The sequence below is a fragment of the Ceratotherium simum genome, chromosome 2 (assembly GCF_057802395.1).
Source record: "Ceratotherium simum simum isolate JZ-2026a chromosome 2, ASM5780239v1, whole genome shotgun sequence".
NCBI classification, from domain to species: domain Eukaryota; kingdom Metazoa; phylum Chordata; class Mammalia; order Perissodactyla; family Rhinocerotidae; genus Ceratotherium; species Ceratotherium simum.
The window spans coordinates 22,738,539-22,765,969 of NC_141901.1; the positions used below are offsets into that span (position 1 = coordinate 22,738,539).

The 27,431-nt window shown below is 44.3% G+C and overlaps 2 protein-coding genes across 3 annotated transcripts in view; one reads left to right on the forward strand and one right to left on the reverse strand.

Moving 5' to 3' along the window:
* Positions 1–13,536, forward strand: part of PTPN14 (protein tyrosine phosphatase non-receptor type 14) — a 176,354-nt gene extending 162,818 nt beyond the window's left edge. Inside the window, exons 18-19 of one of the 2 annotated variants that reach the window (XM_087439116.1) lie at positions 263–426; positions 1,279–1,575. In XM_087439116.1, coding sequence (XP_087295242.1) covers positions 263–426; positions 1,279–1,338 — 224 coding nt within the window. In that variant the 3' untranslated portion in view covers positions 1,339–1,575. Of the gene's footprint in view, positions 1–262; positions 427–1,278; positions 1,576–5,709 lie in introns of those variants that run through there. The other variant, XM_004424908.3, reaches the window with a different exon arrangement.
* A 3,928-nt stretch (positions 13,537–17,464) lies between these two features.
* The window catches only part of SMYD2 (SET and MYND domain containing 2), a 49,408-nt gene continuing 39,441 nt past the window's right edge, over positions 17,465–27,431 (reverse strand). The window contains exons 7-12 of the mRNA XM_087439126.1: positions 26,959–27,061; positions 24,418–24,528; positions 23,593–23,713; positions 22,423–22,597; positions 20,389–20,497; positions 17,465–17,887 (exon numbers count right to left, since the gene is read on the reverse strand). Coding sequence (XP_087295252.1) covers positions 17,807–17,887; positions 20,389–20,497; positions 22,423–22,597; positions 23,593–23,713; positions 24,418–24,528; positions 26,959–27,061 — 700 coding nt within the window. The 3' untranslated portion in view covers positions 17,465–17,806. The remainder of the gene's footprint in view (positions 17,888–20,388; positions 20,498–22,422; positions 22,598–23,592; positions 23,714–24,417; positions 24,529–26,958; positions 27,062–27,431) is intronic.

A 27,431-nucleotide genomic window follows, 5' to 3' on the forward strand; every position in this document is an offset into this window, starting at 1 on the left:
AGAGGGGAAAACAGAATTTAATTTTTAAAAAAGAACTATTTAATTTAAAGAACAAATCCTCCCATGGACTAATTGACTCCCAGCTGGTCCTTTCTGGATCCAGGACTGTACAGTGGGTACCAGCCAAATAATTAGTGTCTTGTAAGAACTGTAAATTATTGTCACTTAAAAAAAAAAGATTCACCATCAGGTTTCTCCCCCCCTCACTTGTATGCAAAGCCATGTAGGACTTGGGTGACAAGATTTGCATTTTGTCTGGCAGCCTACTTGGAGGAGATCCAGTCGGTCCGTCGGCATACCAACAGCATGCTGGAAGGCACCAAGAGCTGGCACCCTCCGATTGTCGTCCACTGCAGTGCTGGGGTGGGAAGGACCGGCGTGGTCATTCTCTCTGAGCTGATGATCTACTGCCTGGAGCATAATGAAGTGAGTCATTCTGCGTTTCTCTGAATACTCCACCTTGGGGATAAATCTACACTACGGCCAGACCTTCGCCTGTGCCCTTTCGTTTCCAGTGCCTAATTTCCTCTCTCCTGACGAGAGTTTTCCAAACTCATGATTCCTAGTTGGACTCTGACATTTTCAGACTTCCTTATCTTTTGTCTTTCACTGCTCTGTGTAGATACCCAGATAATACAGGAGAAGAGATGAAAGTGTGAGATAGGAAACATTTAGGAAATCTGAACTTAGTCGGCATCGACTTGGAAAGGCTGCAGTGTTTTGTAGATGGTCTGGTCTTATGGTGGGTAATTTTCCATGGCGGGTTATTTGATCGCACGTAGTTTAGATGCATCTTGCATTTCTGGGATGTGTTTTAGCCTAAATCCTATGTAAAGATGTGTATGCTTTAAAATTGTTTTTCATTCTTCAGAGGGAGGTTTTATTTAAAGGAGGTTTTTTATTTTTGTCCTGACTTTCTTCTTGTCTAGACTGGCAATGGTGTGGTTTAGCAGACTGGCAGGGTGGATAATCTGAGTGCACAGACAGGGCCTGCCTTTGCAAGGCGGGACACCCAGCTCTGCTCCCCGTAGGAGTGGGCTGCAGCTGAGCTCGCACCCACACGGTGCGTGGCAATCCCTTACCGCTTCCTGTGGGTCAGCGAGTTACAAAGAGGGCCTTTCAATTTCGTGGAGCTGAGACAGACAGCAATCCAAGGCTAAAGAATGGTTCTTCTGCTTTCTATTTTCATGGGGCTTTAGGGCTTTCAAAGGGCTTTTACTTCTTAGTTGGGCAGCCAGGTAGAGAAGCCAGGCACGTGTCCCTCCTCCTGTTTTACAGATTTGGAAACTGAGGCCCAGAAACAATGTAGTGGCTTGTCCAGTGCCATGTGGCTCTTAAGCAGTGGTGCCAAGGTGAGAAGTGAGGGCTTCTACCTCCTGGCCCAGAGTTATTTCCTGTCTTCACTCTGCCTGCAAACGCCAGTATCATCTGGTTCTTGTTCAACCAAATTATAGCTTAAAGAATCAAAGGAAACTTCTGAAATGGTTCAGTAGTTTTAAAATTACGGTAATGCACATTCTGCAAAGGAATTTATATAAGAATATATGTATCTACTCAATAGCACCAATGGTTTGAAAATCAGATTAAATACTGCCCTACAAAGTTTGTTTTTTTAAACTTCCAAGAAAACAATAAATGCTAAGTTTAAACATGTTCAAAGGATTTTTAAACTCCCTGCCTATAAAAAGATAATTTTGGAAACTTTCAGTCTGTACATAGGAGTGTTTGTGCTGCTAAAAATTAGGAGAAGAGGGGTTTTACTAAATGTGGCCTATTGTTAAAAAAAACAAACATCTTGTTGATGAGCAAAAGGCCCATCATAGAATCTACATAACAAATGTTTCATTTTTACCTTTTTGTCTCACATTATATTTCTTGATTATTTGCTTCCTATACCCTGTCACTGGTAGAAGTCTCCAGTAGAGTGAATAACTTGCCACTAAGTCCCAAAGCCACTCAGTTCTGGGAGGATGGAGTAAGATAAAGTGGAATCAGTGTGCATATGGCTTGAGCATAGCCGAGCTCCGCTGGTGGCACCCATGGGTTCCAGGGAGGCGGGGGGCCTCATCGTCCCCTCCCCACTTACACAGCTTTCTTATCCAAATTCCCCTTCCTTTTTCCATTCCCTGTGCGCTCTTCCTCTGCTCCCTCTTCTTCCTTTTTGACTTGAGATGGCTTGTCTGACATGAATGATCCTTTTGTTCTGAGCTCTTTGGAGACCCATCAAAGTCTGAGCCTCAGTGATGTGATGACGTGAAGGCTCACTGATCCCCAGATGTGGTTGGCCTCGGAGAACCTGAACAACACATGTCAGGGCCAGCATGGGTGGATGGAGGGATTTGGCCATTAGGGCCTTGCATGGACTTGGTGAGGGCTCAGGGTGATTAAATTCTTTATGGTGTGTCCGAACATAGCGGATTTCCTCAATGCCCAGTTGCATGCCAGAACATTCTTTGCTGGAACGTGGTCAGTCCAGAAAGGACTTCTGTTCCCATTGATATTCAAAGATAGCAAGATGACTCATGTTTTTCACTTTCCTTCCCCTAGCATATATATAGCCAGCCTTCTCTGTCCCATTTCCCATAATTGCTATTGGTAGATGGTCGGGGAGAAAAAAGATCTCTACTTTGTTCCGACGCACGTTCAGCCCTTGCTAGTAAGATTCAAACCCTTATTTTGGGAGAAGAGTGGGACATTTTAGTTTATTAATTTGTTTTTAAACAAAGGTTTTGACAAAAAAATATGAAATTGTGTGTCCTATTTTTCTCCTGTCCAAATTTTCCTGCCTTCTTTCCATGGCTTCTGGATTTAGCGTACTTTATGTTTTAGGCTGTAATTCGTAGTTTTGATTTTGTCAGTGAAATGCCTTTACTTTTTCCTGGAACGAAGATGCTGACAGTGAGGTCGGGTAGCTGTGAGGTGGGGACAGGAGGGGACTCTTCCAGGCTGCTCAGAGAAGCATCTTTGTGGCCCGTTGCTTTTGGTCACTGAATGTTAGCCATGACATGTTAATGCCCATACATTTTTTTGGACAACAATGGTTTTACGATTTGCAGGACTCTCTCTTGGCCCCCTGGATTTAGCTGTCTGCCCCAGGTTAGCTCATTACAAAAGGTCAGGTTCTCACTAGCCAAAAAGCAAGACGTCTTGATCTTGCTGCTTTTCTGAATACATTATCCCTCCTTCCTAGAGTGGGGAGGAGAGAATGCCTTCTGAGCAGGAATCAGCTGCCTCATGTTTTCTGGGTTTAGGGGCAATGACAGCAGAGCCTGTGGAAATGAATCTTCAAGGCAACTGGGTCTCTTTCATTGAGACCAGGGGAGCCTTCTTTGTCTTGTCTCCAAACTGCCCCATATCAGATAATATACTGTCCTTGCGGCTGAGTCTTACCGGCTGTTGAGATGGTAATGACCATGATGGTGATGGTGGGGGAGGTGGTGGTGGAGGGGGAGGAGGAGGTGGAGGAGATGGTGGTGAAGGTGGTGGAGGTGACTGGTGGGTAGCCCTGGCGGTCTAGTGTTTAAGATATGGAACTCTCACCCCGCTGCCTAGGTTCGTTCCCCAGTCAGGGAACCAACCACCTGTCTGTCGGTTGTCATACTGTGGCAGCTGCGTGCTGCTGTGATGCTGGAAGCTGTGCCACCGGTATTTCACATACCAGCAGGGTCACCTATGGCAGACAGATTTCAGCCGAGCTTCCAGACTAAGACAGACTAGGAAGAAGGACCTAGCCACCTACTTCTGAAAAAATTGGCTATGAAAACCCTGTGAATAGCAGTGGAGCATTGTCTGATGTAGAGCTGGAAGGTGAGAGGATGACGCAGAAAGACCTGGCAGGGCTCTGCTCTGCTGTACACAGCGTTGCTGTGGCACTAACAACAGCAAAACCTGTGTATCTCGTGTTTACCTTATGGCAGTACTATTCTGAGAGCCTTACAGTATTAACCCAAGTAGCCTTCACAATAACCCTGTAAGAGTGGTCCTCTTAGCACCCTTGCATAACAGAAGAGAAACTGAGGCAATGGTAGATACGGGAATGTGCCCACATTCCAAGCTGGATTCAGCAGATGAAGCCTGACTTGGAGCCTGTGCTCCTAACTCCTGTGGGACCCTGCCTCTCTGTCAAAGCCTTCGATGGTCATGGGGAGAGCAGCCTTATTCTATCCTTGTATCTTCAGTGTCCAACACAGAGTAATGCTCATCAAATGTTATGTTCATTAAGTTCATTATTAGGTGGCTCTACGTTGTATATCATGGTATCGGTCACTTTGGAGTATAGTTTAGGCAAAGACCCACTAGTTACCATCAGAAGCTTATGGTCTAGACTCTATATTTTGACTAATCATTTGAGGATTCAGATGCCTTTTTCTCTTTCCTTATTACCAGGGACTTGACTTGGTCCCTTTTAAATCTGTGGCATGCATTACTTAACTGGTTTTGGAGAAGAGCAACTCATAAGGATGGCGTGGGATGAGTGGTAGCTACACAAAGTTTGGAAATAGCTGAAATTACTTTCGAAAGCAAAGTTTGAAAGTCAAGTAAGAAAAGGCATCCAGCTGAGTTTTTGTTATTTTACTTCGGTGCTTGCTCTGTCCTTGATAACTTCGTGGGTGTGGTCGTTTGCCTGAGTAGGGGGAGTGTGCGAGGCCATGATGGTATGCTTGGCTCGGAGGTGCTTCTGTCCTGGCTGGTCCAGGAGGATGGAAGTGATGCAAGTGAGGGGACACTGGGACAGCCTCTGGTCTGCTCGGACACCACAACCCACCCTGTTAATTCCCTTCCGTTGAAGATAATTCTGTATTCTCAACAAACTAACACATAACGCAGTCTCATTTATTACTCAAGACGTTTTTAATTAAAGGCTTTTGCTCCAAACGTGACTGGCATTCATAGACTGTGCTTTGACGTTTTAAAGGTTTGCATGTGAATTATCTTGCTTGATCATGATTATGATCCTGTGACATAGTAGGATGGGCATGATTGTTCTTATTTCCTTAATATTAATAAACTAATAATGAGTAGTCTATTAAGAATTCATTGTGTGCCAGGCACTGTGCTAAATGCTTTACATGCATTTCATCATTTGATCTTGTGAGGTGGGTACTATTTATCACCCCATGTTATTGCTGAGGAAATGTTGCAGACTTAGGTGAGGCCACACTGCCATTAGATGAAAGCATCATTATCCTTATTTTAGTGGTGAAGAAGCTAAGACCCAGAGATGTCTGAAATCCTACCACTGGGTCATGGTAGAGTTGAGTACCAGTTGGGTTTAACTCCAGCCTCTGTGTTTTCTCTAACAGATTCGTCTGCATTTATTTATTTATCCATCTATCTATCTATTTACTTGTTTTAAATTATCTTTGTTAATTTTTTTTATTGTAACATTGGTTTATAACGTATAAATTTCAGGTGTACATCATTATACTTCTGTTTCTGCAGAGATTACATCATGTTCACCACCCAAATACTAATTACAGTCCACTGCTTCTGTATTTAAAATATCACACCAGAGGTAAACGATGACCCAGTTCTCCAGTCGCTGGTGTAAAGTCTTTGTTTGGGAAAACCCAGAGGGGGCCAAGTCCTTCACTTTCTCTTGTACCTGCACGTGGGGAGTGAGCGAATGCTTCTTGGATGAGGGAATGAGGAATGACCCAAGGCGAGTTCTGCATCTCAGGATCCCGTGCTTTTTCTGTTTTCTTGCAGAAGGTGGAGGTGCCCATGATGCTGAGGCTCCTCAGGGAGCAAAGGATGTTCATGATCCAGACCATCGCTCAGTACAAGTTTGTCTACCAAGTCCTCATCCAATTCCTCCAGAACTCCAGACTCATTTAACCTCCCGATCCGCCTCCTGGAAGAGGAACCCAGCTCCATCTTGCAGATGGAGAGGCACCTCCAGACAACATCTGCTCCTCCAGCAGGCTGCAGATGGCCGGAGCAGGCAGGCCACGGGCTCCTTGAAGATGGGAGCCAAGATTATTCAAAACATCATGTATTATTTTATATGAGATAATTTATTTTTTTCCCCTTTGCAATAACTTTTGTGAATCATTGTAATACAGGTTTCACAATAATATAGTACTTTTCATTTGAATCACGTTATGACTGATCTGCATTGTAATACGTCAGTAGGGAAGGTTGCTTGGTGGGACATTTTGGGGACAGAGGCATAAAGGAATGCATCTCTAGTGAAGTTGTAGCCCGATTTACAACCAACTGAAATTCATGAGCTTAACTGCTTATGTCCAAATCAAAGATGGCAAGAAAATGAATTTATCCTGAAATGTAAAGGTAAGGGGCAAGACCCTTTCCTGAAGGAGAAAACACTGTCCTCTAGAGTGAATAGAGTTTTGGGACTGGTGAGGCTTGATGGACAGTTTCCTCTCTTCTTCCTTTCTGCCCTCACCCTCAGTTGTCTCTTTTTTGCCCCCAAGCTTGAGTGAAAGATGGGAACAGCTAGAGGAAATCCTCCCTTTACGGTGTAGTAATTGCCGTTGCCCAGGCTGAGTGAGGAGCTCCGTGTTGTATCTTTCTCAACCCCTCCTTGTTCTGGGCTCTGGAGCCTGGTCTCCCTGCCGGGGACTGCACCTCGGTATATGCTGCTCCTCCTTGTTTGCTTAGTGGCCCCAGTCTGGTGGCCTTTGAGGCCCCGGGCCAGGCCATCTGTGCAGCTAGGCCTCTTGCCTGATAGAGAGAAGATAATGGACCAGAGAAAGGAGACAGGCGGGCCCTTGATCCTGTTTCTTATTCACATCTGATGTGTGTGCTGGCTGAGGGCCTGAGGTCGAGGTGCTGGGTGCATTCTGTCTCTCCATCAGTCACGAAGTCATTGGAAAGGTTCTAAAGGAAACAGTTGGGAAGGCTGATTTATGGGGGCTGTTTGGCACTCAGGGAGCAGGGGCCTGGCCAGGAGCCACACCAAGTGGGACCCCCACTATGTTGTTGTCATCTCCAGGCTTTGACCTACAAGAGCAGAACTAAGCCCACTCAGGACCCTATAGTCCAAATCTGGGCCCACTTGATGGAAGATGGTGGAATTTGTCTCGCACAAAGTCCTCTGCTGCTTTCCTTTTCTCCACATGACCCCCTCTCTGGTCAGTTGGGGCGTTAATGCTGCCCTCAGTTTGAAGCTCAGTTCTTAGTTGGTCTCTTCCTGTGCCTTCACTGCTCACTGTCCTTCTGAATTTCTGAGGTTCGTCCACAATAAATCATCTTCCATGCATTTTCCCTCCTGCTGAATTTTGGGGAATTTTCGTCTCTACTGTCTAGTTTTTCTTGAATGCAACTTTTAAATTGTGGTTTTGGTCTTGGGATTGACCATTGTGGTGTTCCATTTTCCCTTCCTCCACTGCTGCTTTTCTTTTCCTGAACTGAAAATGCAAAGAAAGAACAGCATCAAACCAACCAGAAAGAATGTGCCTTTGTGACTTTCAGTCACCACGTACCAGCAGATGGGTGTGGAGGCCGATTCCCGATGAACGACTTGAGCCTATGAATCAACTCAGTTTCACATCTGGCCAGGGGTTGTGGTGATTCTCTGTATTTAGACTCAGACTGTCTGGAGATGGAGGGCCTCCTCTCTTTTACTCCTTCTCAAGGTCTGCAGAATCAGTCAAAGAGTATAACTTCAACTGAACTCTGTAGATTCTGGGATTTCGGTGTATGTTCTAAAAAAAAAAAACCATTAGTATGACTTGCATTTTCAGTGGAACAGAGCTCCTGACCCTCACTGTGAGACGCCCAGAACTTGATAGTCAACAGCCAGAGAGGTATTTGTTTCCTTTCCTTAGAGACTTTCCATCCTTGGGATAGTCTGCTGTTAGGGATGTTTTAACAGTTGGTCTGCAGTTAACTGGTTTATTGTTTGATGAACATCATCAGTATTTCTCTTTCGTCTCTTAGGCCCCAACATGGGTACTGTTAAAATGAAGTCACACGTGGGCAGCCTGTAGATCTGCTGTCTCTCTGAGCTCATCACTCATGGTCCTTCTTTCAAGCCATCCACTGTTGCCACTTTGTGCTACGGGAATATTCATTAATGCACAAAATGCAGGGAAGAAGTAGGTTTAATATCCAATTTCCTAGCCAAAGTTTATATTGAAACCCAAAGGAAAACATTTAAAAGTTATTCCACATATTTCATTTTTAAAAACAAAAGCTTTTGGTCCTTTAGCACATTTTGCATTCCTTTTCACATCTCCAGTAAATGCCAACATATCTCCCGTTAAATTAGCAGCAGCCATTTAAAGTCCTTTCAGTGGCATCTGCATAATAATTGCCCAGAGATGCTTTCTATCTGGGAAGCAAGCCAAGGAATAAACCTTGAAGCAAAGTGTATTAAATTAGTTATCTAGTTAGAGCTTTTGGAATGAGTTCCTGATGATGTATCAAGTCTGAAGCCGGAGCTGTCAGGGTTTGTTGCTGTAGTTTGTATTTGAAGGGAGAAAATTAAAAATGGAGGGGAAAAAAAAAAGACACCGTCTCACAACAAAGCCATCCAACACTTTCAGGCCTTTAGTTTTGAAGTTTTCCAGTTGAAATGTTTTGTTTCTTTCATCCACGCTCATTTGGATACGTTGACCCAGTGCTCATCCTTGTTTGCTGTGGTCCCTGGATCACGGGGGCTGAGTTTGATGTCTTCATCCTTGAGCTGAGCCTATTGGCAAAGCCGAGTCAGGTCCTGCTGAGCCTTATTGGTTTCCTTGGGCCCTAAGGAGACACCACCGTTGGGTAGCATTTACATTTATATACACCTCTTTCCCTGGATAGGAAGTAAAGGAGGATTTAGCTGCATTAGAGACGGATGTCAAACGCTGATTTCTTTGTAGAGACTAAAGAGGAATGAGCTCCTCCCCTCAGTTGGAGGTGAACAGCAAGATTAGGGAAAGTGAAAACATCTCCACCTGGAATATTTTGAGTAATAAGCTTTCAAGGAGCCTAAACAGAGAGGATTTTACTTTTACAAGCTTTGTGGTCCTAGATTGAGAAGAACTAATTTTTTGACTGTAATTAATCTGTCGTTGTTTGCCTAAGAGTCACTTGGCCTTCTCTGGCCCCTTCTTCCATCAGCCTGGAGAAGATCTTTGTGGGCTCTGCTGGGAGGGGTTCTGTGGGACTTGACCACTGGCTTGCCAGTGCTCACTTAGCCTTTATCCTGCCTGCTCTCAGCTTTTGCGGTTCAGTTATAAACTCCAGTGGGTACAGTAGGTCAGCATTTTTATCCAGCTGCCTACTTTTCTTATCTTTTCCAGCTTAATATAGGTTGACCCATATGACATTTCTAATAGTTGGATCATATTTTATTTACAATGACAGGAACTTCACATGAATCAACCTAATATGTACCATTTGTTTCTTCCCCCTGGGATAGTATGGATCCCAGCGTGCCATATGTCATTTCTCCACACAAGTGCTAATGAACAGGAAAGTGTGTGCAGTGGGCTCTTGGCTCTTTTTGTGAACCTGCTGTCTTGTGTAGTGACCCTTACCTCACTCGGTGAGTGGGCCGTCTCCTGGGGCTTGGAAGTCACTCTTTGCAGAGATGCTAGTACACTGTCGATTCTCATAGGCAGGGTTGGCCATCAGGCACATCACTATGAGGTTTTCAACTCCTATCATTTCTTGATGTACAATCTGTATTAGCTGACCTCAGCCCAGTGGTTATGGAACATGATGTGTGGGCCTGAAGGTGTCCTCGATCAGAAAGCAGAATGTGCTTTCTAATCTCTCTCCTCCACTGCGAGTGGTGTGTTTGATGGTGAAAGTGGGTATAGTTATTGATTTTCTTTTTGGAGAGATATGTCAATCACTTGATGTGGATGGGGGGAGGCAGGTACAAGGGCATTCTAAGATGTGTGGCCAGGGAGTTTAGACTCCTTCATTCCTCCTCTGTGTCAGGAATAACTGTTGAGGTCCTAGAGTAAGAAATTTCCAGAAGCACCAAGTAACCACCCATTCCAACCACTCTGTTGGGCTTTTAAAGTGGCCCTTTGTGGGAATTCAGCTTCCTCACGTTTTACCAAAGATTCTTCTGCTGCTGTCTTTTATTTTATTGCCTGTGGATTTTTTTCAGACCCTCATCATCCTCTTAATTTAGTGATTTCTTTTCATGAGCTAAGGAATTACTAATCCAGCACTGCTTCCAAATGGAGACATTTAGGTTTTCCATGGATACCACACACATTTTCCAGTGGGCTACAACTTTATGGGTAAAAAACTAGTTGGCCCTAGAGGGTGGATCTCTAGGATGTTAAATTTTGTTTGACACTTCCCTTGGACTCTGAGCAAGAAAGCAGAATGGTTCTTGTCTTTGCCTCAGCCTCTTAAGATATTCTAGGGTAAAAGATTTTATTAACACATCTGTTGAAAGTAACAGCAACGTGCCTGGGAGAAATGTGAGGGTGTATCCAATCACATTCTGCCAGCCCAAATGTGTTGCCCCAAAATTCACGGTTATTCATGGGGTCCTGTGAAACTCAACAGCCAGCTTGCCTAATACTCAACCTTCATCCTGCCTGCTCTCACATTTTGCATTTGCGTTTTAAGCTCAGGTGGGTGTGCATGTTTATCCAGCTGACTACCTTTCTTATCTTCAGCTTAATATAGCTGCATCTTCTTTCACAAGGTCAAACTAAAAAATTCTCTATTAAAATGTCCATGAGCCTGGCATTGAGTATCTGGCATCAATCGATTTCAGAAGACTGGATAATTGATTGTTGTGCAGGAAAGGGAAGGGTGTGCATCAGTTCCTACTGTTCAGAGCTTTAGTCAGCCTTTCCATTTTAAAAATACATTCAAAGATATTTAGTTATAAGGCAGGAGGGCTAGAGCTGATGTGCAGCCTAGTATGACGAGCATCTGCATAGAAAGTCACTGTTCCTTCGGCCATACTTTGGGCCACCAGGGTCATTCTTTCCAAAAAATGCCATAAGCTTGCCCAGAGAAGAGCTATAAATGGGAGGAGGAAGGGCTTTTAGATCAGCCCTGAAGTTGCTATCAAAAAGTTTATTGATTCACAAATAATTTTTGGAGCTCCGGAATGTCTCTCCTACTCCCTACCTCCCTTTCTGTAAGGCCAGAGGGACAGAAACAATGAGGTGGCACCCCTAGGAAAGACTGGGCTGCAGTGCTGGAATCTGTTTCACCCTTCCTCCTGGTTTTAAACCATCCTTACTGTTGCGGCTGGGAGCCTGATGAATGTCATGGGTTCTGATGGGTGCCTGGATTTGCAGCTCAAGAATACTGTCTCCCCTCGCTTGCTGGCGGCCCTTCCTTTCCTGGCAGCCTTATTAGCAGGGTGTTCTGGAGTTAGCAAGCACCGCTCCTGTGCATCTTGATTCCTCTCTCCTGCGACCCCAGGGGGGCTGCAGAGTGTACTCCCCTTTATAGCACGTCATGTTTATAATCAGGGCACAGAAACTGGGAGGACATCAGTACAGTGACTGCCGTTGTTCCTTGCCCCATTGGGGGGCATGGGCGGGGCTATTTTATGATGTCACCCTCTTGATACCAAGAGCACCTCATTCCTTTAGGGCTGTGCCGACCTTTCTTTATTTTTCGTTTGCCTTGTGGATCAGCTCTCAACAGTACCCTTTTTCTTTTCTTTCCCTACTCTTTTAGTGCAACCTCTACAAAATAGTTAAATCTAGTCATAGAGAATCCATCTCTTAAACCTCTCCAAATTATGTAATTAGGAAATCTAATTTTAATTTTTAAAAGCTTATATAGTTTCAAGGAATAAGATCTGGCAAATGGAAATAAGCAGCATGAAAAGAGCTAGGAAGCTGTCGGCAACCAGGAAGCTGCCCTTACCCACTCTTGCTTCCCCCTGGTGATGGATGTTATCACTCAGTACTGGAAGAGATGAAAGAAAAGATGGGTTCGATTCTCAGTCCTGTTTAGAAGGATGATTGCAGCCGTACTAGGTAGTTTATTCCAAGGTGGACTTACATAGATTCACAGTGGCTGCATTTGGCATGGTGACGTGTGTAGTCAGATCGATTTGTTCTAGCTTCTTCTTGTTGAACCATGTTCTCTTCATCACACCCTCTACACAGACTGGCCCTTGTGGTGAGACAGGTAAAGCTCTGAGCTCTCCAGGAACAGTTACAAGTTGTGATCAGTTCTCAGTTATTGTAGGGGGGCACAGGGTAAGCTGTTCATCCAACCTGTGACTTACCCTATGCTTTATCCCCAACCTCCTCCTTCAGGCAAACACAAATGCCTTCTCACCTGACAAAAGGTTTTGAGGAGAAAGCTGAAAAGATTGGATCAGAGTCTTTTTGTGCCTTGGGGTGGAACTATGTTGCTAAAATCTCAGGAATCCTGCTTTGAGCTGAACTAGGGTGGCTCGCACGCAGAGCAGGGGTGCCCGGCATTCTCAGCATTCTCAGGGGCCTCCCCCGTCCCTCACCTGCAGGGTCAGCTAATAAATACCTTCAGCAGAGAACTGAAAACTGTAATTCAGAGCCATTTCTTTTTCACCTTGAATGTTGTGAAATGTTACTGCAGTTTCCTTTGACAGAACTTTCTTGCCACTGTTTGGAATCTTAAAAATTTATTCACTGTGTGCTTTCAGAAGTAAGCTTCCTCTTCATCAGAGATGATTTCCTGTGTATATCCTTTGTTCCTTCAGCAAACTAACCTGCTTAAGGTTACTTACATGGAAAAAAGAAAGGTTTACATATGCAGATGACTATTAAACTTATAACTTTATGTAACTCGTGTTACGTCAAATAACAGGCTAATCTAGTTTGTTTCACTGGACTATTGTGGTATCCTTCAAAACAACTGACATTTAATAGGTTTCATTTTGAAACGATGTACAGACAAGTCCCCAACTTAGAAACCAGTTTGTTCTTAAGGTTCTTGAGTCAGCCCACAGAAGCCTTCTGACTTCCAACACGGCTGAAATGTCAGCCAGATCTGGTTGGCTGTTGTGGGCTGACCTGGAAATGGAACTACCCGCTATGTTGTTGCTATGAGAAATGCATTCCAGGTTGGGACTTGGGATCTTGAGAACACATTCTTCTCCCCGTGGTGGCCACTTGCTACCTTGCAAGATGGAAGTCCAGTCTCTTTACAACAAACTACACTTGTAAGGGGAGAGAGGGAGTGAGAAGTTTATAGGACATTCCCTAAGTTGGGGAGTGATTTATCTAAATATTCATGTCAACTTCACTTGGATATAGAGTCCCTCTCAATTTGGTAATATTAAGAGCCTTAAATAAAACTATGCATGCCATTCTATGTGCTTTTTTATATCAGTAAATAAGCTTATGCTTGCCAGTTTTATACACAATTATGAGGTGTGTAAAACTGACTTTTGACAGTATTTTTTGCACTGTTTCCTATCTGTTTTTATAAAGTCTTATTTAGATATTGGTTGTAGTTGCATATTATATTCTCACTGCCCTTGTCATTGATTTTAAATGTTTCATATGTGCCTTTACAAATGTGAGATCTTTATTCTAACCTTTTTTTGTAAAAGATATCTATTGATTTCCATATGCAATAAACCTTTTTTTTTTTTCCCAGAGAGAACAGTTGCATCTTCTCTCTTCCGTACTATGTATGTTTGCATTAGTTGAAAGTACCTACATCTCTTAACATCTAGGATTATTTTAGGATAGGCAAAAATCTGCTATTCTGAGAAAATCTCCTTTCTCAGTTTTTTAAAGCCTATTATTGCCACCCCTTTTTCATTCCTGTATAACTTGATCATACTGAAATTTTAGTTTGAAATTTCCAAAGTTGTCATTGTTAGAAGAAACCTTTTGAAATGTGGTGGCTAGGCCAATGAAGAATACATAGAAATGGGTCTTCTTCACAAATGCAGTGATACCCCTTATTAAGCTGCATGTCCCTTCCTCCAACTGACATTTACTCAGATCCCAGACTGTTGACCTGGAAAAGATAAGCACCAGGCGGATACAGAACCCAAAGTCTTATTTTTGTCTTTCAACTTTATTAACAGCCCAACTCATTTCTAGCTTTAAAGGTGGCTGTCCTGCTCCATATTTTCAGCCAATCAACTGCTACAGACATACACATGAACCCCTGGTGATGAGGGTGGATGCTTGCTTTATGTATCTCTGATAAGTCACAGGGCAATATAACCACTTCTGTGAGAAACCCACGTACAACCCTGTCACTGTTCAAGGAGTCATTGACCTACCAGAGTCCCAGCTTGTTCCCCATTATGAAAATGAGAATCCTGTGAGCCACTCTGGGGTGGAAGGAGATGGCAAGCAAATCTCATTCAACATATAAATAATTCTGTGTATACAGTGATGTGGCAACAAAACAATTATAGTTCTTGAAAGAAAAGCCACATAGTGTTAAAAAAGATGATAACAGACAAAATGCCAATGAAAATGGCACGAAGTCAAGTGGAATGGCCAGAGAAAAGGTGCATATGTTAATTTGTTTTCTCTTTCATGGACTGAGTGAATAGAGTCAGTTTATTTTCTTTGGTTGATAAACAGAAAAAGTAGTCTTATCATATAATTTAGAGAGAAAACTAACCACTAGTAGACCTGTTTATCTCCAAATAAACTATTAGCAGAGCTGAGAAAGGAAATTTAAAAAAAAAAAAAAGAGAAGAAAACCCAAAAGAGCAAAGATAAATATAAGAAAAACATAAAAATATGTAATAAAATGACCAAACCAGGATCAAACATGTCTATGTTATGTGATTTTACATTTTATTTAATAACAAATGGGGAAAACTTGTCAGACTTAATAGAAGAAAAGAGCTCCTTCATAATAACTATAGAAAACATAAAATCTGGGCATTAAGAACAATGTGTAGGACTGGTATAAACATAACTAAACCCCTCTAAGGCGAAACATAGACAAGCTGATAAACTCACCACATTCGTGGATAGAAAGACTCATGTGAGAAAGAGCTCAGGTCTCTGTGTGTCACTGACTCCATGCAATTGTAATAAAATCACAGCACCACTTTTGTGGGGAGACGGGAAAAGGCCCAGAGAGGAATTGGCCAAATGATTCTCAAGTACTCTGGAGAGTTAAACATGGGAGAATGGTCAGAAAAACTCAAGAGAACACAGAAGATTAGCCCTAGTAGGTACTAAAAGTTTTGCAGTGCCACAATAATTAAGACTAGTTTATTGGTATCCGAATAGATCAATAGAGTGAAATAGTGCAGAAATAAACTTAGGTCTTAGGGCAATGATAATGGTACCAATTCAAATCAGCAGGGGAATACATCGTTCAATAAATGATGCTGGCCTAAATGGCTAGCAATTTTGAAAATTAAAAATTTTAAAGAGTACAATTGGATCTCTTACTATTGAATAAAACAATTCCAGATAGATCAAACAAAAAAGTTTTATTTCTTCCTTTAAAGATGAGAACAATCTGCCTTTGTACAGCAAGTGTCATGAAAAATAAAGTTAATGGACAATCGGGAAAAATATTTTCGATACAGGACAAGGAGCAAATATCCCAATATACATGGAGCTCTTAGAAATTATTATGAAAGACATCAATAGCAATAGGCAATGGCCATGAATATCAACAGAAGGAACATAATAATTCCTAAATATATGAAAAAGTGCCCAGCCTCATTAATAAATGCATATAAAACAAAATATTTCACACATTAGATTGGCAAAAATTTTTTTAATGATACAGTGTTACGAGGGTAGAGGAAAACAAATACTACAAGTTTTATTTCCTACTGGTACCTGATGCAGTTTTTTATAAAAGGAAATGTGGCCATATTTATTCAAATAAAAAAATATTTCCAGGGCCAGCCCAGTGGCATAGCGGTTAAGTTCGCGCGCTCCACTTCGGCGGCCCGGGGTTCGCAGGTTCAGATCCCAGGCACAGACTGACGCACTGTTTGTCAAGCTGTGCTGTGGCAGCATCTGCTATAAAGCAGAGTTAGTTAGATGGGCACGGATGTTAGCCCAGGGACAATCTTCCTCAGCAAAAAAAAATGTTTTCTTCCTCAGCAAAAAAAATGTTTCCACTATTTGAGCCTGAAATTCCACTTCTAGGACTCTGTCTCCAAAAATGCTACCATACGTCAGCAAAGTTCTATGTCTAAGATGATTGTTCATTGTGGCATTGTTTATAACAGCAGCAAAGTGGGAAAACCACACATCCATAAATAGGAGAATGGCTGAGTAACTTATGACATACACAGTCGCCTCTAAACAGAAGGACGCAAATCGGTGAATGCCAAAATGAAAAGAGGTCCATGTTGTTAAGTCAGAGAAGCAGATTACAAACTATGTCAGTACCATTCTGCCTGTGTTTTTCTAAATCTATTTATATAGGTACATTATACAGGCAGGGGAAAAATTGGGACCACATAAGCCAACTGTTTACAGTGGTTACCTCTGGGAGTGGTACTAGCGAGGAAGAAGGAACAGCTCATGTCTTTCAGATATGTTTGTATTATTTAAATTGAGACAGTATTTTATAAATTTTATAAAACCTATAGAGCTTATTTTAGGCTCGGCTACATTCGCATTCTGAAAACACTACGCTCCCCAGAGCCGAGACCGTGCCTTACGCATCTACGCACTCAGAGCTACACAGAGCGTTGTGTAGGTGTTCAATGAATGTCCTGTTGCACTTCACTGGACAAGAGAAGCATTCTACCTGCTGAATCCCACTGTGTGCAGTTAACTGCGTGTGTGAGACCTGCATGTGTAGATGAGGAAGGAGGGGTAACATACCAGATTTACAGCTGTTCAAGCTGTCTGCAGATTACCACTATGAAACAAAAATGAAGTATCAACTCCATCGGGCTTTCTTACCTAATGGGGAAGTTCCTCTCTTTGGACTACAAGAAACTCCTAAGAGAAACATCCCTGAGCTCCGGATAGCGCACCGCTCTGGGCCTTGCCCCTCTCTGCCGCGGTTGCTAACAAACAATCCCCAGGTTGCTGCTGTCCAGGCTGTGGGGAAGCTGGATTCCTGCTGGCCACGCCGGGAGCCATCCGTGTTTGCTCAATAACACAGAGTTGGTAAGGAAAATTTTTTCCTTCTTAAGCTTACCCTGAAGTGTTTCCAAACAAGGAGAGTACTCCACAGAACAATCAACAGAGTGAGAGATGGAAAAGTCTGCTTTCAGACAGATGAGAAAAAAAAGCCAAGGAAGAGAAGCATGCATTAAGCACCTATATGCATCAGAGGGAAACCAGACACTAGACAGAAGAAGTAAAACAAACACATTCTCTTGCCAGGGAGGGGCACCCAGTCAATGAATTGTTCTCCACCACAGATACCATTTTTTCCCTTCTTGCACCTTCCTGCTTTCTTCCTCCACTGGACTGTGAAAGCAACTGCAGGCTACAGAGGCCCCGCCCGGGGGAGGCCTGGGCCCACCACCTGATGCAGACCAGGTGCGATGTCCACCCCAAGACTCGGCTCCCAGCACCACTTTGAAATCCTCCCACAGACAGAAGAAAAAAACTTCAAGTAGTATTATCTTTTTTATTCTTTCATCCTTTAGCTGTATTGAGCACATTACAATAGGCATGAAGGGAAAAATAATTGCATCTTTTAAACTCAATCTGTCCAAAGTATATTATAATCTATGAAACCATGACATTATCTCTTAGGAAAAAAAGGCATTCAAAAATTAAGGTTAAAGATTAAGACCAACTTCCAAGTAAGACACGTGAAGGGTTTAAGTGCAAGTAGTGTTTTCATTCCAATGATTTTACAGAGATGCTGGAGTGAGGTGTACGATATGAAATATTCAAATCCTTGGAGGTTTCTGCACTAGTATTTAAATAAGAACTAACATGTTGGCATAGTTTCAGTGGCTCTCAATTTCCTGTTTGATCTCAGAAATGTAAGGATGATCTTTGCCGTGAGCTACTTCCATGATTGCAATGGCCTGGGAAAGAGAGAGACAAAGAGATGAGAGCCCGAAGCCAGTCCCCTCACATCTCCACCCCTGGCTAACTTTACAAGTTGGACTTCTCCACTATGAGGCACAGGATGCAAACTGGCTCTTAAAGCCTGTGTTCTCATCCAGAGTCTGGCTTAAAAAAAAAAATAGACAAGATTATCTGGTAACGAACTGGTCACCCAGTCTCTAGCTCCAAGTAAAACATTCTGCAATAGCTGAAGAAATGATACAGAGAAACTGATTTTCTGACACTGTTTTTTTTTTTTTTTAAGATTTTATTTATTCAGTTTTTTCCCCCCAAAGCCCCAGTAGATAGTTGTATGTCATAGGTTCACATCCTTCTAGTTGCTGTACGTGGGACTCGGCCTCACGTTGGACGGAGAAGTGGTGCCTCGGGGCGCTCCCGGGATCCGAACCCGGGCCGCCAGCATCAGAGCGCGCGCACTTAACCGCTAAGCCACGGAGCCGGCCCTTTCTGACACTGTTTTGATTCAATATTCTAGATATTTCAGTAAAAGATGCTTTAGGGACAGAATTATTTGGCTGTGCTAAACCAAGTAAACAGGTAATGCTAAAAGAGAAAAGTCCACAGTGAACTTGAATCAAAACGACTGATTTTAGTTTTCATCACTCATTTTTAAGACGAGATCAAACCGTTTTTCCCTTTCAAAAAGTGCATGCTTTCCTCTTAATATATATTCTTAAAAAACTTAAAAATAGGTGCAGGTTTCATCTGAGGAAGCTAGAGAGAATGTATTTAATAAGGTTTCTTTATAGCGAGGCAAACGAAGTGGACGAGGTACCAGTGGCTCCATCATTTCCCAGCTGTGTGATCTTGGGCAATTTACTTAACTACTCTGTGCCTCATTTTCCTCATCTGTAAAGTAGGAATGATACCTACCTCTCAGAGTTTAGAATGGTGTTTAGAATAGGGCCTGGCATATAGGAAGTATATATCGAATGTAATCTATAAGAATTTATTTTGCTCTTTTGTATTCAACTCTATTACTCACAGATATAAAAACTTAAATTACTCCCACTGCCCCAAACAGGGAATTTTTGATGGCCTATGATTCTGACGGGCATTCCTTTCCATTATACCACTCTCTTTCTGGATCCCACACCAAAAGGCGGCAGGCCAAGTAACAGTGCAAGCCTTCAGGAATCATCTGCTTTAAATGCCTCCCCTTGCGCTCTGCCTTCATTTCACGACTCACATTCCTTGCTCAGACCTACTCTATCCTTCATTGATCTTGTATTTAATTACCCACCAGCACTTGGCAATTGTGACCTAACTGGTTAATTTTCCACCAACTCACTAAGGCAATAAATATGTTATCTTAGAAGACAAATTCCATGGTTTAAAAACAAAAGATGTTATGCTTAACTCACACTTCTAGCCTGGCTGGGCCCTGACCCTTCCATTTGGGATGTGGAACCTTATTCCATCTTCCTGCATAGTCTATTGGGAAGACTTGGGGAATCTGGAGAATTAGGTATCTGGGCCTAGTCAGTGTCCCCCACTTTCACAAACATTTTCTGACAGGAGTAAATAGACTGTGCCAAAGATTACATTGTATCAACTGTTAACTTCTACATGAAGAACAATGAGAATCAGTGCTCAGGATGGTGACTCTGAGCAGCTGTAAGGTGCGAAGGTCAGAGTCCCGCCCGCTCGCCCACTGGCAGCAGGGTGGCTGTCAATCACCGAGGGGGCAGATGTTGCCCAGGGTCCAGGTTTGCCCTGTGTGTCAGTCACAGTGGGAGTGGGTGGAGCTGAAGCTTTCAACTCAGAAAGACCCCAGTTGAATGAAGGCCTCTCCACATACTCTAGTTACTTAACCTGTTTGAATCTCAATTTCTTCATCTACTTAACCTGTTTGAATCTCAATTTCTTCATCAGGAAAATCTATCTCATTTTTTGTGAGAATTAAAAGAAAAAACACACATGAGGGTCCTGGCATGTAACTGGTACTCAATGAACAGTGAAATGATTATCAAATACACTTTAGGAACTGCAAAGGCATAATCCTAATAGTGAGGAATTCTCCATATCCAACTGCCTTGATTTCACCACAATTGGGCCTCATAAATCTGTAAATCCTAAAGGCAGACAAATGGAAAATTCCCTCACCACAGTCTCCCGACCCATCTAGTGGCCTCTGTCCACTTGCACGGCTTCACATGGGACAGGGGCAGTACCCACTTCTCCCCAGTCATGGGCTGAGCGTGCAATCACGGCCAGCCCTCTCAATGTGTACACCCTTTCCTTACAGGAGGGCCTGGACACAAACCTGGCAAAGGCTCCAGGACTTACTCCACCCTCCCCTACCCAGCCCATCCCCTCCCACTTCTATGGCCCGAGGATGGGTGGAGAGCTGGTCATTCTCCAGGACTTCAGTCACTCTGCCTTATCAGGCATGAAGGATGCGTGCTAGGGAGGCCGTGGGGTCCCTGGGAATCCTACCCTCACGGCACAGACTTACTTTCTTCAGGGCTTTCTCTCCAGCAGCTTTGTTTTCCAGGCCCATGTACAGTCTTCCTAGCTTCAACCACATGGAGGCCACGTTGAGGGAGTACAAAGGATAATGCTTACTGGAAGAAGAGGAAAGACAACGGGCTACCTTGTCAAAGCCTGCCGAGCAGCCCAGAGGCCAGCGCAGCAAGCCTGTGGCTGCTGAGCACATGGCCACACTCTCCATGGCAGCCAGGCTTCTCCAAACCCTGACAGGTGCTGGGTGGAGAGTATGGATGGCTCAACCCTGCATAACCACTTCTAACCAATGAAGTAGATGCACTTCATTTTATGCAGTTTGTGTGTTTCTGAAAAGCTACATAAACACTGCAAGAGAAATTCTATACAAAAACACTTATAAACACAACATTCAATCCCTGTCCCAGATTTTTGTGTTAGGTGCACCCAAAGCAGGGCATTCGGAAAACATCTTTTAAAGTAAATTCCCTATTTAAGAGGACATTAGGCCTAGCCCCTCATTAGCAAGGCAGTATACTTTAAATATACACCCCAATATGTCTCAAGACACCAGCTTCCTGTCACTCTATGATGTCAGTTGGTTTAGCAAAACTATAAGCTCTCTGACATCAGAACTCCTGTTTCTTCTAGATACTCTCTCTCTTGTCCAGTAGAGGGCTTTACATACGAGAGGCATTCTCTCTCTGGTTTGTGAAGTGAAGGCTGACTAATGGCGTCTGCCTAGGAAAGGGCCATTCCCTAGGAACAGAGACCAGAAGGCAGCTCACGGGCGAGTGTGTGTGTCTGTGTGTGTGTGTGTGTGTGTGTGGCCCCACAGAAGGCCAGAGCTGGGCCTCCAGAAGGGGCTCACTTAGCTAAGGAAGGGTCCAGCACCCACTGCAGAGCCCTGCTGGGAAAGGAACCACAAGGCTAAGATGATCTCATTCTCTCTCTCTCTCTCCCTCCCTCCGTCCCTACAGATCTCACAGAGGGAAGTGTGCATGAGACCAGAGGACTTTCACCCACCCCAAGGAGGAGGATCCCCAATGTAGCAAATTGTTTCTAAGAGCAGATTTTAAGAGCTCCATTCTCCTTGGGCTCCCCCTGCTGGCTACTCAGGGCAGCGTGAGGTAAGCAGAGGGCCCACTTGGCAGTGGAAATTCAGACTAGGCACAAACTTGACAGTCCCCCATCTTAGAACGCAAGGGAGTACTGACGGCTTCTCAAATCATGAGAAACACCTGGGTGCTACTGGCACACAGGGATTTCAGATCTAATGCCCAGAGACTCTGATCCACTTGGTCTTGGGGAGACCCTGTAAATTCATAATGTAAATAAATGTGTTTGACAAGCACCCCAGCGACCTGATCTAGGCCATCCCAGCCCTGAAGTAGCTAGTCAGAGCCAGAGGACAATGCCACGACCTCCATCTGTCACCCACTTTAAGATTTAATAACCCCCTCAACAAGAAACTTCCCCATGGCTGATATTCATTATTACTATACGTCAAAACCCAATCTGTTTTATTCAAACCTAGGGGAGATGTTAAATAACCACAGCCAACCCAGTGGTCCCAGAGTTTCTCCATTTGCAAACCGGGCTGCAATTTAAAAAAGCACAAGAAGGGGATAATGTGAGTAATGATGGAAAAGCAGGGCTTTTGACACTGCTGTTCACCAATTAATAAGTACCATTTAACCTGGAAGGCACGAGAGGGAAAAGAAACAAACTGGTGGCTTCTTAACACTGGTCTGAACTAAGCACTATGGATCTAGCACCCCAGATAGGTCCTGGGAGGGATCTTGCCCCAGCACCCCTGCATAACCTCAACTGCCTCCATAGGGGTCTCTTCCGGATGATGGAGGGAACAGCTGGGCCCAGTAGAGAAGCACCCTGCACCTGAACCTCCAGGTGTGGGTGCAGAGAAGAGAAAGCTGTCCTAGGCATGTTCCAACACGGGACAGTCAAAAGACAAAGCCAGGGTACGCATTCCAAATCACCAAATTCCATTCCGTGCTAAGATGATCGGACCAGCCATTGCAATCACCTGTAGGGCTTAATGATTTTCTGTCCGTATCGCAGGGCCCCTTCCCAGTCTTGCATGTACAAGCAGACGCCCATGGCCTGGTACATCATGTGCAGCATGTACACGTTACTGTCCTCAAACACGGAGCTCATCTTCTCCTGGCTGAGCTCGCAGATCTCCAGCAGCTCACTAGGGGGTGCTCTGGCGTCAAGGAAATGACAGGCCGGGCCCACCTGATGGAGACTTCTCAAGGCTGGGCTCAAGGATTTATTTCATCCACTCCGCCCCTACCCTCACCCTCTGAAAAAGTAAATTCAGAAAGCCAAGCAAAAGTGAAAGGAATCACAATTTTCTTGGAGAAACAAACTCAGAAAAACTGAAGACCTCAACTGTTCAACACAACTCAAGAATTTTAGCCACAGGGAACAGACTCTTTAGTTCAGCTGTAAACAATGTTGATTAGAATCACAAATCTTCAATCTTCCAATTAAATCTAAACCCTCACCCAAGATGAGCACTCTAGCTGAAGTATTTTTAAGGAAACAGTCCCCACCATGGGAAAGTTTTTTCTTACGCTGAGAAACAATATGCCTTTCTCCAATTTCCTTTCACTGGTTTTACTTCCTCTCTCAGTACAAATCGAACGCCTTTTCGACACCCAAGAAAATACCATAATGTAGTGGAATAAGAATATGGATCGTGGTAGTCAGTAGACCTGGGGCAAAATCCTGGATCTGCCATGGTGAACTCTGTCCCTTGGGCAAATTAGTTGCTAAGAGTGTTTTCATCTGCTACATGGGGACGGCACAGTCCCTTGTGAGTGTCCTTGTGAGGTCAGATGAGATAATACACAAAGCCCTCGGCACTGGGCCTTGCCCCCAAATAAAATATACCCTATAAATGAGGGCCTTCAAGGAACTGTTCTCCACAGTTTTAGACAATAAAACTCTTCTAGCACATTGAGCTCCTGATCAAACTAGTCAAACAGGGAGAAATAAGGTAAGATCAACATGATAAAACTTTGATGTGGTTGACTCCAAGTCACGGGTAGTCTTTACACATTTACCAGGAGACATTCTTCCTTCAATACGCAGAATCTTAAACCCATCCTTATTCTGTTCCCTCTTCCCAACTCTCCGGCACCTCCTACAGGTGAGGGACAAGAAACTGTCTGGACAGTTGAAAGGATATATTTGTAGTGCTTGGCCCTCCGGAACTCCTCGATGACATTGCGTGCATATCTGACCATGTCACGGATGGCTTCTGCCTTTGGGGGATCGTTGAGCTTCCGGATTTCCACCTTGGCCTTATCCTGAGAGAAATGTCCACAAGTGTAAGGTGCTACCTCCCATGAAACCATACTGATGGGGAAACCTCTCCAATAGTACATTTTCCCAAGCAGACGTAGAGGCTTGCCCATTCTAAAGTTACGAGAGAATGAAAGGAAATCAGGCAATGAATCTAAGAGAAATTCAATACTCCATTACCTTTTTACAAAAACCAACAAAAACATTAATTTTCTAGACAATCCTTATCTAGGCAGGACACCTAGACCATGTTTGTTGTGAGCAGATTTGTGTTAACATATCTATGAATCAAGAGAAGAGAGAATAAGGAGGGGTGGCATGGATAATTTGGGCAATGCCAAATAATTTGGGCAATGCCAAAGAAAATTCTGCATATTCTAGTGAATAGGCTGGAAAGCCTGAAAATTACTCTCATGTGATTTTCCCGTCCCTCTCTTCTGAGCAGTCATTTCTTTTCAAGAAATAGCAATTGGGCAGATCCTTTTCTTATTTGTACGGTGTAATAGAAATGTTTCTGTCAGCTATGACGAGCAGGTTGGAACAGACACCTGGTCTAACTGGATCCCTCTGGCTGTCTTAGTAAGGCGGACTTAAAGGGTCAAAAAATACCATGGGAGGAGACACCCCACGTCAGACAGGGGTGCTCGCTTGGCAGAAGGTCCTGAGACACAAAGCGTGGTAGGCGCCCTCGCCGGCTCGGGGAGCTCACCTTATCCTTGGTGGTGCACTCCTGGCACTCGCAGGTGAAGAAGTAAGAGTCTCGTAACCGGTCATTCCTATCTTCTGTCGGGTACAGGAGATCAATGTAGCTAGTAAAAACCTAAGGGGGTCCAAAAAGTTGATGCCTCAGTCTGCTACAGGTAAACTCACTCCTTATGCTTCCTTTGGCTCTGCCAACACCTGTGGTGGTCTGCTTTCGGGGACAGGCCCCGAGGACCACAGCTCAGGACATGCTCCTTACGTTAACACGCTGAATTCCTTAAACTCAGCAACCTCCTAGTGTGGTCCACCTCCTTGTGGTGAACAGACAGGGCTTCCCTTCCCACATTCTATAGAATCAAGGAGTCCCCAGAATAGTCAACCGGAGGGTTGAAAGCATCCCTACCTCTTTCCTCCCCAAAGAGAGCAAGCTGTGGATCTGTCCCAGCAGGAGATGCCTTTATCTCATGTATGGAAGCAAAGGCTCCCCCGACCCTGGGCAAAGACCCTACTCATCCTTGGGGTTGGCCCTGGGCTGGATCTGCCTGGCTTTTATTTAGCCTCCTTTAGTCACAACCAGGGACAGCTCAGATGCACTGCTGGGTGGGTGGGAGGGGAGCATGAACACACACATACTGATATGCTTCCCTTTCTCCTTCCATAGCTGGCAACGGAGTATGGCTCAGCAGGCCAGGACAAGCCAGTGTAGGGAGGACGCAGCTTCTAGGACACCAGCGTGCTGCTGCATTTCCCAGCTGGGCCAAAGAGTTTGAAAAAGTCTTACCTTTCGGCTCCCCGGGTCCTCCCATCCTTGCTTTTTTTCCCTAACGGGGTCTGTAACTGAGACTTGGAGCGGATGGAGGAGGCCGGCATTAAACTGTCCATTATCTTCTCACAGGGACGGCCTTGCTGCTCATCCCACACCATCAGGCAAATGTCTGACTGAACAGATGGATGTCACAAAGCCATCAGCGTGCCAGTAACCTCAGGCACTGGCAGGCAGTGGGGGGACTCTCAAGGGGCTAGGTGCTTGCAGGCACCACCAAGCTCTCCCCACCCAAAGAGCAGTTGGGGAGACCTCGTGGCTCATCTGACACCCTGGGGAATGGGCTTCTTCCTCTTTGAAGGGCCAGTCACCCCCAAAGCAGTGACTTCTGCCAAACGAGATTACTGCATTTCAGATCTGTGAGAGCACGAGGGCAAACCAACAGGGGCAGGCTCTGCCCTGCCTCACGTGGCAGGGGCCTGCCTCAGTTTTCTGAAATGACTGATGGCCACATAATGCAACAAACAGAAGGGCCCAGAAGATGGCGACAAAGGCCGCTCAGAGTCACTGCTCATGGCCCAGACAGCTGGGCTAGGTGACTGACTGCTCATGTCTGCTGTCAGCCCACAGGCGTACTCGGGCCTGGTGACTGACATTCGGACTGCAATTGTCTGTTTTAACAAAAGAGGCATCAGGGTCATCTCCACTATACATTCGGAAACTGAGACATCCTGACCCAAATCAGGATGCCCCCATCGTGATGATTTAGCAAAGGGCAGAAAGTCTAATCTGGACACTGGGCTTCAGGTCCCAGTTCTGCTGCAAGTTAGTTAACAAGTTCCAGAGAAACCAAGGCCTTTATCATTTAGCCCACTGATCATTATGTTTAGAATGTAAAACATCCACACATGTGCCTTAAAATAGCATTAAAGATTATTAAACTGAAATTCAAAGTGTATGATTACACTCCATAAACATTCATGTGTCTTGCTAGGGATTGTACTTACTTAAGAACATAGAGCATGCATATAGCAATTTGCCAGGCTAGCCCTTTCAAAGTGAGATGTCTTACCAGGTAGTCATGGAATCACAGCACGGGAAAGGAAAAGGGAATCACCCAGCAGGGGACAGAACACCTGGGCCTCTCCACGTCCCTAAGGTAAGGAGGGAAGCTAAGGGTGCCTCTTGGCCACAGACGGCCTCTACTAGCCCTGTCAGTGGGTACAACCGGCCATCGAATTCCACTCCTAAAAACCAAACTCTCCGGAGTTCATGATGTGAAACACTGATGTGTCATTGGAGTGAGAGCTCTTCAACCACTGCTGGGTTGCTCCTTCTCTTTTAGATAACAACGCTTTTGACCTTTCTTGGGGAGAAAAACAGGCCAAAATTCACTAATCAAACAAAAAAAGCTCAAACTCAATCTTTTGGCAATACGAATACACAGGCTCTAAAGAGAATCAAAAATTTCATTTTGATCATTTTGGCAGGCTTCTTGCTCTATAAATCTTTGTGAGGAGTTTAATTCAAATTTACTCTTTCCTGTTTTTTCTTGGCCCAAGACGGAAATGGCGAGCACCAAGTGGAAGCCAAAAGTGTGGGACTCTGGGCCACAGGTCACAAATCTGATCATTAACCCTGGAGGGCCTGAGGACGAGGACAGTGTGACTCCTGGAATCTCTCGCAGCCGGTCTCGTCTCGTGATGCTGCACTGATTCTTCTGCACTGCCCTTTACAACAGCTGTCTGAAGCACACTCCACAGACACCTGTGGCCATGCACTCACCTCCTCTCCTGGGTTGATCTCCTGCACAGCTCTCACTTCTGCCAGGGTCCCCTTGTAGGTCACAATGACATTGGGGCAACAACTATGATTCATCAATGCAACGCTGTCAATCAGAAGAGAAAACCCAATATTCTCAATGAGGCAGACAGACTGTTCAGGTGACTCCTCGGCTACTGACTTGCTAAGTTACAGGAAATGGATCTTTGCAGGACATTAAAAAAAAAACCTAATATTTGGCCATCGTATTCTGGGAGGTGGTTCTGCATGCATTTATCATATCTAACATCTTAAACTTTAACAATATTGAAAAGTGAAATCCGCAATTCCAAATGGTGATATTTAAGCCAAAAACAAAAAACACACAACAATAAAACAGCAGCAACAACAAATCCCACAAAAATTCCTTCCTGTTAGATGCAGGACTCAACACCCCACACCTGCAGCGAACTGCTCCTCCATTGTACAAGACAAAT